Raw genomic sequence first — 11884 nt, 5'->3', positions numbered from 1 at the left:
ATGTATACCCTGTTAAAAAATTAAGCCATCTGACAATAAGAATCACGTCTTCATGTCAGCAAGAGGCATCACATGGTTGAGTTCTTTCAGTTTATTGCACCGCATCTCTAACGCTTGATGTCATGTAAAATACCATGGCTGTACATGCGCATAGAGACAATGAAAGACCCCACTGAGACAAAGGAATTTAATGAAGATGGAATAATGATCCCCCCCAAAAACGGCTTAAATACTTTTATTAAAAGAGCTGCAAAAAGCTTCCCCCCCCCCATTCTTTTCAGTGCAACAGGAGCTGCTGGCTGGGATGCCACAATTTACTTTGCATTTGAGGGCATTAACATTGGAGGTGTATAATATGCTTACTATATAAAATGCAGTCGTCATTTTAATTAATTTTTTTTTTCACCCAAGCCCCTCCCTTTCCCAAAAGGTCATATGCTGATGGCTTTTCAGGGCCTTATAAGCAGTGATGATCTGATCAGAGGAACATGAACTGACAGCCATCAGAGGATTCACTTCTTCTTAAAGAAACTAAAGCGCTTTTCTCTGTCCTTCTCTTTTCCTTCCTTGTTGCGTAGTGTTACCGTGCCCTCTGTGGCACTATTGGGGGACACTGGTGGCATAGTCATTGCTCGTGTTAAACCTTTGGGTGCACTTGGGGAATGGTCTGAGGTGTCAACAGGAGAGGAAGGTAGTGAGGCATTGATCACCCGCATCCAACTACTCATTTCAGCCTGTGAGGGGGAAAAAAAAAAAGGCAATTACTACATTAAAATAGGTTCTATATTTTAGCATTTAATACCTATTACAATAGTCGTCCTTTTTGGCGAGATTCTCTTAGCTGTTTTTAATGTAAAGAAGAGAATATTGTTTCTTACAGTGCTGATGCAGCTGTTTGCAGTTCAGGTCATGAGCATCACAGGACAGGATTGCATTTCAAATTACGCAAATAGGTACTGCTGTGTGGTATCAGCATTCCTTATAAGGAGTTGCTTTTTTGTAATTTGAAAATCCTATGCCTTTCACCTTGTTTGAAAATGTAATCGTGTTCAAGGGCCACGATACTGCAATATATATATATATATATATATATATATATATATATATATATATACATACACACACACATATATACACACACACACACACACACACACACACACATATATATATTTATTATTTTTTTTTTCATGTGACAACACTGAAGAAATTACAAAATACCCTCTCACCCACTTGCCATAAGTGATACCACTCCGTTCGGCATCCACCCAATACCGCTCCGTCTCTCACCCGGCTCCATCTCCCACCCACCCGATACCGCACCATCTCTTACCCACTTAACGTAAGTGACACCCGGGTGGTACCGCTCCGTCCGGCATACGATCTCGGAGATCACATGCCGGATGGAGCGGTTTAACTCGGGTGTCACTTATGGCAAGTGGCTGAGTGACGGAGCGGGTGAGAGACGGAGTGGTATCGAATGGGTGCCTGGACGGAGCGTTATAACCCGGCTATCACTTACGGCAAGTGGGTGAGAGATACCGATCTGCCAGCAGATCTGCTAATGTGAAATTGCTTGTATCTTTTGTACATATGTGAGTTGCATTTCAAGTGTGTATGTTTATTCAATAACATTTGTAAACGGAATTATGCTATGTGACATAATTTTACCATTATGAGCATCACCACCTAATGGTTGGAGGAGGAGAAGACTAGTCTCGGACCCGGACATAGGATGTACAAAGTATCGGCCCATACCGATACCTTGTGACCAATATATCAGTATCGGCCCTGAAAAAAACATATCGGTCAATCCCTACTGTACACTCACTACTTTACATTGCAGCTAAGTGTCATTTCTTCAGTGTTGTCACATGAAAAGATATAATAAAATATTTACAAAAATGTGAGGGGTGTACTCACTTTTGTGAGATACTGTGTGTATATATATATATATATATATATATATATATATAAAATATATCTCTATCAGACATATACACACACATTATATATATATATATATATATATATATATATATATATATATATATATACACACACACACACACACACTAACACACACAGCACTGTGAAAAAGTATTTGCCCCTTCCTTTTTTTTTAGCATGTTTTTCACACTTAAATGACTCCGATCAAACACGTTTTTACTATTACACAAAAAGTAACCTGAATAAATACAAAAATTGAATTTTTGATTTCCCTTAAAATCCATTTCTCTGATGTTCATTGACAGACACAGCTCCTTATCTTCTTGACTATTGGGTTATACTGCCTCCTACAGGAGTAGGACACTAGGCAGTAAAAAGCTTGACTACACCTATGGGGCAGTACCAGGAGGTATACTCCCACTCTCCGCTATAGGCACTCAGTTTTGTTACAAGCAGTGTCAGACGAAAGCCAACTCCACAGAGGGTGGGTGCTGTGTCAGAGAAAAGGATTTTACGGTAAGTCAAAAATCCTATTTTCTCTGTCATTCAGTGATGGACATAGTTCCTTAACTTTCTTCACCGCTGGGACGTCCCAAAGCAGTGTCAAACATGAGGGGTGGGAACAGCAAGAAAAAATTCCCCAGGGCTAAACCGTAGCCAACTAGGTAACATGGAGCTCAACCATAAAAAACTGGAGCTCACCTGAAAAAATAAATAAACCCTCAAAGAGGAACAGGTCCTCTAAACAGCAGCCTGCAAAAACCTTGCGGCCAAAAGAAGCATCCGCAGATGCCAACACATCCACCTTATAAAACTTTGTGAGAGTGTGCACAGACGACTGGGTGGCCGCCTTGCAAACCTGCAGCACTGACGCCTGATGACAAAAGGCCCAGTAGGCACTAACCGCTTGAGTAGAGTGCGCGTAAACAGGGAAAGGAAGAACTGGACCCCTAATTGAATAGGCCTGAATCACTATCTGTCTGATCCATCAGGAAATAATCGCAGCAGAAACGGCCAACCCTTTCCGAGGTCTATCAATGAGTACAAATAGTGAGTCTGATTTCCTAAGAGACTCCGTAGCTGCCAGGTAAACCCTGATTGGCTGAACCACATTCAGGGAATGCAAGGCAATTTCCTTAGGATGTTTAGGCCTGGGACATATTAAAGGCAACACTTCTTCATTCAAATGGAAATCAGAGAAGACCTTTAGAAGGAATGACAGACAGGGACAAAGAAGCACCTTATCTCTATAAACCACCAGGTGTGAATGACAAGACTACGCCTCCAGCTCCGACACCATGTGCGCAGCAGTAATAGTCACCAAAAAGCCCATCTTCAGGGACAATGTAAGCAGGGGAACCTCCCGAATATTTTCAAAGGGAGGTTCCTGGATGAGGTCCCACGGCAGCAATGGAGACCGCAATGGAGGAGCCAAGTGTCGAACTACCTAGATAAAAGGTACGCACCAAGGAATGTGTTGCCAATGGACGTTGAAAGAAAATCGCCAAGGCCTGAAACCTGGCCCTTGATGGCACTCAAGGCCAGGTGTTGCTCAACCCTCCTAGGAGGAAAAGGGGAAACCCCAAGAGACTCTCACAACGCAATGTCTGTCTTCCAAGTACGATGGTAGATCTTGCTAGAGATAGATTTTCTAGCCTTTAACAGCGTAGGAATCACAGATTCATACAAACCTCTATCCTTCAGCACCTGGCTTTCAACAGCCAAGCCATTAAAGCCAGCAACTGTAAAGCAGGATGGAAGATTGGCCCTTGGGATAGCAGACCTTCCTTGAGAGGAAGTCTCCAAGGACCATCAACAACCAGCCATACCAGATAGAATGCGTCTGTGGTGTCAGGCAGAGGATCCAAGACCATGCCACAAACCTCTGTACCTTCCTTGGAATGTGTACAGCAGAGAGGGCTCTTCCAGAGTCCAGACCCCCTGAGCACAATCTGTGCCGAGGATACCTCCCCACCCAGAAAGGCTGGCATCCGTGGTGACAACCGCCCAGTACAGGGGGAGAAAGGGTTTTCTCTGTCGAAGTGCAGGAGAATGAAGCCACCTCTAGAGACCGTGGATTCTTGTCCCATTTCCCCTGAATCTCTTTTTGCAGAGATCTCGTGTGGAACTGTGCAAATGGAATCACCTTGAAGGTAGACACCATCAGGCCAAGCACCTGCATGCAAGCCCGGAAGGATGACCATCTGCTGGACAACAGAAGCTGAATTCCCTCCTGCAATGTCTGAAATTTATCCAGAGGAAGAAACACACTGGCTGAGGCCAGGTCCAGAGTCAGACCCAGATAGTCCAGTTTTGTGGACGGAACCAGAGCAGACTTCTGAATGTTCTCCAAGTTGTCCATCAGAGCAGTCAGAGGCTCCGCTTGCAGAAAAAGATACCAGATTCCAGATACCCAAGTACCGGGCCAACACTTTCGTGAAGACCTGAGGAGCAGAAGCAAGACCAAAGGGTAACGCCAAAAACTGATAATGCTCCTTGCCCACAGCAAAGCAGAGGAAGCTCTGGTGACCGGCAGATATTGGAATGTGAAAGTAGGCATCCTTGATGTTAATAGAAGTGAGAAAATCCCCATGATATAGGGACGCCACTACCGTGCAGCTGGACTCCATCCGGAACTTCTGTACCCGCGCAAAGCACTTTAGCGCCTTGAGGTCCAGAATTGGACCCATCTTGCCTTCCTTCCTGGGAACTGTAAAGAGGTTTGAGTAAAACCCCTGAAATTTTTCAGAAGTCGGAACAATCTCCCCTTGAAGTAACAAGTTTTGCACTGCCCCAAAGATACCCTGTAAGCGATCTGGGGACAAGTGCAGGTTGGAAGGGAAGAACCTTTCCAGAGAATAAGACCGAAACTCAATCGTGTAGTCGGACCAAATGACTTTGTGGACCCACATGTCCTGTACCAGGGAGGTCCACGGATCCGGAAACCATCGAAGATGCCCCCCCCACCCCAGATACAGATGAGGGCATCCCTTCATGTAGAGGAATCCTTGTCTGCAGGTCTGGAAGAGCCCGCTCATGGCTTGCCAGACCAGGTCCTCATGGTACCTCTGGTAGAAGCCCTGAAGGGGTTTGATCCCTTGTCTTGAGACCCTGAGGGACAAAAAGGCCTCTTATGAGCCAAGAAGAATGGCCCACGTCTACGACGGGGCTCCCTGACCTTGGTAGCTGCATTTGTAGAGTACTCTTTCCCCCCGTGAGACCCTTAATGATTTAATCCAAGAAAGCTCCAAACAAGCGATCTCCTACAAGGGGGAGATCAGATGAGGCGATCTTAGAAGTCTGGTCCACAGACCAGTATTTCAGTCAGATAATAAGGACCACTGCTGATACAGACAGCCTAGAATCAAAGAAGCGGCATGCAAAGAGGCATCACAGATAAACTGTAGCCCCTGTACCAACTGATTCACCAACTCCGCAAAGATAGAGGGAAGTTGTTTCCTCTATAGGTCCCAGCATAAAAGTTTAGCCCACTCGGTCAAAGTTTGCGACACCAGGGCAATAGTAAAAACTGGCCTAAGTGCTGAACCAGCCACAGTGAACATATGGCGGGCCACAGCCTCTGCCCTCCTATCAGCTGGATCATTAAAGGTCGGGGGACTCCTCAACCGGAATTAAGGTAGCTTTATTTAACCTGGAAACCGGCGAGTCCACTACAGGTGGGACCATCCATTTTTTAAGCAGGGAATCATAAGGATACCGCATAGCAAAACGCTTAGGGACCACAAGAATGTGTTTTGGACAACCCCACTATTTGGTGACAATGTTGTCAAAGTAAACGGAAAAGGGGAACACCCTTGCCACTTTGGAGTGCATCCACCAGCGCCTTTTCATGCGTGCTAGAGGAGCAGAGGAATCATCCTCACAATCTGAGCACTCAGGGTGCGTGGACGTAGACCCAGTAGGGTGACTCGCGTCCGCCAAAAAATTCAGGATCTTATGAGACAGATGAGGCAGGGGAGGGCAGGGGGCGCTATATACTAAGCTCACACGGAAAACATAATCAGGGGAGGGCCGCTGACTGCGATCCCGCAAAGGGGACGCCAACCAAAGGCCCACGAATAGATCACCTACTGGAAACGGCAAAAAAAATAAAAAAATAAGGGGGGGTTGCCCCCAGAGCCCCTCCATAGAGGCCCGCATAATAGGAAATAGCCCCCTAAAAAGGGGACCGCCCGCCGTGATGCGGACCCGCAGGCAGGGCACCCTGATGGTCCCGCAATGCTAAAGAGGGGCAGGTGCCCTAAACAATGGCGGCATGGCTGCCATCGAAAATTTGATTTTTGTACTTACCGTAAAATCCATTTCTCGGAGTTCATTGATGGACGTAGCACTCCACAAAGCATAAATAGGGGGTTATATCGCCTACTCCAGGAGTAGGACTAGGCAGAACAAAAACACCTGGCTACGCCCATGGACCATCCTCAGCTTGTAGATTACCTAGAGCAGAGAGGGGGGTTATCAGTTTAGTAGCAAGTATTAGAAGTATCAGAACTCCATAGGAGGTGTGAATGCTGTTTCCGTCGATGAACTCAGAGAAATGGATTTTACGCCAAGTACAAAAAATCCCATTTCTCTTTTGAAAATCGATGGACACAGCGCTCCATAAATCAGAACAAGTGTGACGTCCAAAAGCAGTGCCATAAGAAAGATGAGGGGTGGGGAAAATAACCCAAGGCTAAACATAAGAGGCCTTAATCGGGACACAGGAGCCTTAACCGGGTAACAAGAAAAAACAACCCTCAAAAGGGAACAGCCCCTCTTAAACAGCAGCCTGCAAAACTTTGCAGCAAAAAGAAGCATCCGCAGATGCCAAAGTATCTACCTTATAGAATTTTGTGAAGGTATGCACGAAAGACCACCTTGCAAACTTGCGACATTGAAGCCTGATGATGGAAGGCCCAAGAAGCACTCAGCGCCCGAGTAGAATGCCCTGTGACAGGGAAAGGTGGAACCTGACCTGTCTGAATGCCCTGTGACAGGGAAAGGTGGAACCTGACCTGTCTAATAAAATAGGCCTGAGTCACCGTCTGCCTGATCCATCTGGAGATTGTAGCCAAAGAAGCGGCCAGCCCTTTTCTTGGTCCGTCCCCAACCAAAAAAAGCGAGTCTGACCTCTGGAAGGACTCCGCAGCTGCCAGATACACCCTAAATCGCACGAACCACATCCAAGGTATGTAAAGCAAATTCCTTGGGATGAGCCGGCTTGGGACACAAGGAAGGCAACACAATGTCCTCATTCAAATGGAAGTCTGAGACAACTTTGGGCAGGAATGATGGACAGGGACGAAGAACCACTTTATACCTACGGACCACCAAATAGGGACTGCAAAAGGATAATGCCACCAACTCCGATACCCTGCGAGCCATGGTAACAGCCACCAAGAATGCCACCTCGTGGGAGAATGTAAGCAAGGGAATCTCCCGCATATTTTCAAATGGAGATTTCTGGAGAACCAAAAGCACTAAATTAAAATCCCATGGCGGCAAGAGAGACCCGTACAGGTGGAGCCACACGTCGAACCCCCTGAATGAAGGTACGAACTAAGGAGTGCGTGGCTAGGGGTCACTGAAAGAAGATTGCAAAGGCAGACACCTGGCCCTTGATGGTATTTAGGGCAAACTTCTGATCAACGCCCCATTGAAGAAACGTTAAGATCCGAGCCACAGAAAAGGATGAGCGCCAATCGACTCACACCAAGAAATGTATGTACCACATATGATGGTATAGCTTGCTGGAAGACGACTTCCTCGCCTTCACCATAGTAGGGATCACTGATCCAGACAAATGGTGATTAATGGGGAGTACTCAGATTGGGCGGGTGTGGAAAGCGGGGTCCCCCAGGGTTCTGTCCTGGGACCAATCCTGTTTAATTTATTCATAAATGATCTAGAGGAGGGGATATCGAGTAAAATCTCAGTATTTGCGGATACTACAAGCGGACCTTAAAAAAATTATGGGGTGGGCAACTACATGGCAGATGAGGTTAAATGATGATAAATGTAAAGTAATGCAGCTGGGTGCAGGAAACCAGAAAGCAAGCTACTCACTGAGGGGGGAACCTCTGGGTGAGTCTAGGACGAAAAAGGACCTGGGGGTACTGGTAGACAACAGGCTTGGCAGTGGCATGCAATGCCAAGCCGCTGCAAGCAAAGCCAACAGAATACTGGGATGTATAAAAAAGGGGATTCACTCCAGAAATAAAGAGATTATTCTTCCACTCTACAAGACTCTGGTCCGGCCACATCTGGAATACGCTGTCCAGTTCTGGGAACCGGTCCTCAGGAAGGATGTGCTGGAACTGGAGAAAGTCCAGAGAAGGGCAACAAAAATAATTAGGGGAATGGAGGACATCAGCTATGAGGAAAGACTACAAGCACTGAACTTATTCTCTCTGGAGAAGAGACGATTGAGGGGGGATAGGATATCAATGTACAAATATTGTACTGGAAATCCTAGCATATGGAAAAACCTATTCAGAGAAAGGAAATACTATAAGACGCGTGGCCACTCACTAAAACTAGAGGAAAGGCGGCTTAACCTTAAAATGCGCAGGGGGTTCTTCACTGTAAGAGCAGTAAGGATGTGGAATTCTCTTCCGCAAACAGTTGTATCAGCAGGGAGCATTGATAGTTTCAAAAAACTATTAGATGGGCACCTTAAAGACCACAACATACAGGGGTATACAATGTACGGGTTAACAGTAGACACACACACATCATAGGTTGAACTGGATGGACTGATGTCTTTTTTCAACCTCACTAACTATGTAACAATAATTCACCATACCACATGTCACAAAAAACTTTTCAAAAACTTTATTCACCTTGGGTCTGTAACCCAATACTAATGAATGTACAATTTTATGTTATTTTCTTCTCTAAATAAATCAATCTTTTAATTACACAAGTGTATACAACTTCACTTGCCCACAAAGTCCCAATCCCCCTTGGTCTGAGGCACCAAACCAACTCTATAGAACTGTGTCAGACAGCAGCCAGTGAATCATGGCCTGTGGTTCCTGAAATTTGTCCAGAGGAAGGACCACCCTGGTCAGAATTAAAATAAGACCTAGGTTTCAATGCAGAGCACCCACAGCGTGCCCCCTTTCATTGCAGAGCACCCACAGCGTGCCCCCTTTCATTGCAGAGCGCCCACAGCGTGCCCCCTTTCAATGCAGACTGCCTGCAGAGTGACCACAGCGTGCCCCCTTTCAATACAGACTGCCCGCAGAGTGACCACAGCGTGCCCCCTTTCAATGCAGAATGACCACAGCGTGCCCCCTTTCAATGCAGAGAGGGCCCACAGCGTGCCCCCTTTAATGCAGAGAGGGCCCACAGCGTGCCCCCTTTAATGCAGAGAGCGCCCACAGCGTGCCCCCTTTCAATGCAGAGAGCGCCCACAGCGTGCCCCCTTTCAATGCAGAGAGCCCACAGCGTGCCCCCTTTCATTGCAGAGCACCAACAGCGTGCCCCCTTTCAATGCAGAGCACCCACAGCATGCCCCCTTTCAATGCAGAGCACCCACAGCGTGCCCCCTTTCATTGCAGAGCACCCACAGCGTGCCCCCTTTCATTGCAGAGCGCCCACAGCGTGCCCCCTTTCAATGCAGAGAGCGCCCACAGCGTGCCCCCTTTCAATGCAGAGAGCCCACAGCGTGCCCCCTTTTAATGCAGAGAGCCCACAGCGTGCCCCCTTTCAATGCAGAGAGCCCACAGCGTGCCCCCTTTGATTGCAGAGGACCCACCGCGTGCACCCTTTCAATGCAGAGCGCCCACAGCATGTCCCCTTTCATTGCAGAGCACCCACAGCGTGCCCCCTTTCAATGCAGAGCGCCCACAGCGTGCCCCCTTTCAATGCAGAGAGCCCACAGCATGCCTTCTTTCAATGCAGAGCGCCAACAGCATGCCCCCTTACAATGCAGAGCGCTCACAGCGTACCCCCTTTCATTACAGAGCGCCCACACCGTGCCCCCTTTCAATGCAGAGCACCCACAGCGTGCCCCCTTTCAATGCAGAGCGCCCACAGCGTGCCCCCTTTCAATGCAGAGCGCCCACAGCGTGTCCCCTTTCAATGCAGAGCGCCCACAGCGTGGCCCCCTTTCAATGCAGAGAGCCCACAGCGTAACCCCTTTCAATGCAGAGAGCCCACAGCGCACCCCCTTTCATTGCAGAGCGCCCACAGAGTGCCCCCTTTCAATGCAGAGCGCCCACAGCGTGCCCGCTTACAATACAAAGCGCCCACAGCGTGCCCCCTTTCATTGCAGAGTGCCCACAGCGTGCCCCCTTTCAATGCAGAGCGCCCACAGTGTGCCCCCTTTCAATGCAGAGCGCCCACAGCGTGCCCCCTTTCAATGCAGAGCGCCCACAGCGTGCCCTTTTTCAATGCAGAGAGCTCACAGCGTGCCCCCTTTCAATGCAGAGAGCCCACAGCGTACCCCCTTACAATGCAGAGCGCCCACAGCATGCAGAGAGACCAACGTGCACTTACCTGCAGCGGGCGGCTTCTCATCAATCCTGCGCGTCCTCCGTGTCTCCCGAGTCCTCCTCCTTGGCCAATTGCAATTGTTCGCCTTTCGGCCAATCAGGTAACGGTCTTGCACCCGCCTCCTGATTGGCCAGTAGGAGGATCCCTGTGACAATAGCGAAATACATTCGCTATTGTCACACAATGATAAAGATAAAGCTGCGCCTAAAGTGATGCATGTAATTGGAATATATATATATATATATATATATATATATATATATATATATATATATATATATATTCTTTGTATGTATTTCTAATTTTGTTTGATAGCTCACTGCTATCTCATGATAGAGATATTTGTTGCAATTACATGCATCACTTTTAGCGCAGCTTTATCTTTATTATTGTTATTTTGGTGTTTCCCACTGTAGCTGCAGCTTTAATTTTTTCACAATTTTTTCACATATTTATTTATTCTGTGTTTAGCGCGGTTATTTTGGTTGTATTGTCACACAATGGGTGGGCTCAGGGCGCACTGCTCTGCGCCGTGGGTGCACCCTTTTCTGAAGAAGAATGTAATTGCAGGCTGCGCTGTGAATGGCGGCAGGCACTACCAATACATTCCCCATACACGGGACTACAGCACAGCCCTTACTCGCCATCCTCATAATTCCACTTGCAAAATGCGAGCAGGCGAGTGGAATTTTTGAGGGCTGACCTAGGCAATTCAATTCCCTGGATAGGGGGAACCTTGGGTAGTTCGGACATTACCTGAACCTTTGCAGGATTTCACGGATCTCCTTGACGCTCACCAAAGAAGTCCACGGGGCCGGAAACCAGCGAAGATGTCCCCCCACCCCAATAATGGGTGAGTGCAGACCTTCATGCTGAAGGGGTCCTGTCTGCGGTTCTGGAGAAGCTAGACCAAGGTTGCTTGAAACCCCATGGGGAAGATTTGAAAGATCTATTTCTCTTATTTTCTGTCCCAGAAGCATGAAATAATTTTCTATGTGCTGAGAAGGAAGGCCCCCATCTGCGACGAGGTTCCTTCCCTTTCCTGGATTGTGGAAGAAAGGTAATCTTTCCCCTCCGTGATACCCTTAATGATGTCATCCAGGGTAGCCCCAAACAGGTGATCGTCTTGAAAGGGCAGATCAATGAGAGCTTTCTTAGAGGCTTGGTCTGCGGATCAATTCTTAAGCCACAGCATGTGCCTAATCACCACTAAGAGAGAAAGATTGGACAGCATAGGAGCTGAATCCAAAGCTGCATCACATAAAACTGCAGCCTATGGACCAACTGGCCGCTAAATCAATATAAGCAGCGGGGACCTGCTCATCCCCCCAGGTCCTGGGGCAAAAGCTTGGCCCATTTCAGAGACACCAGGGCTGAAATGCCGAACTAGCCATAGTAAACATGCTGCGTGCCACAGCCTCCGCTTTCT

The 11884-nt window shown here is 47.5% G+C and overlaps 1 protein-coding gene across 3 annotated transcripts in view; it reads right to left on the bottom strand.

The window, feature by feature from the left end:
* Positions 1-409: 409 nt before the first annotated feature.
* SPTBN2 (spectrin beta, non-erythrocytic 2) overlaps positions 410-11884 on the bottom strand; it is a 1240451-nt gene continuing 1228976 nt past the window's right edge. For all 3 annotated transcript variants that reach the window (XM_082270338.1, XM_082270340.1, XM_082270339.1), the window contains one exon: positions 410-734. In XM_082270338.1, coding sequence (XP_082126464.1) covers positions 513-734 — 222 coding nt within the window. In that variant the 3' untranslated portion in view covers positions 410-512. The remainder of the gene's footprint in view (positions 735-11884) is intronic.

The sequence above is a fragment of the Pelophylax lessonae genome (assembly GCF_965119305.1).
Source record: "Pelophylax lessonae genome assembly, chromosome: 10".
NCBI classification, from domain to species: Eukaryota; Metazoa; Chordata; class Amphibia; order Anura; family Ranidae; genus Pelophylax; species Pelophylax lessonae.
The sequence above is the reverse complement of the archived record's forward strand: the minus strand, read 5'-3'. Positions and strand labels throughout refer to the sequence as shown.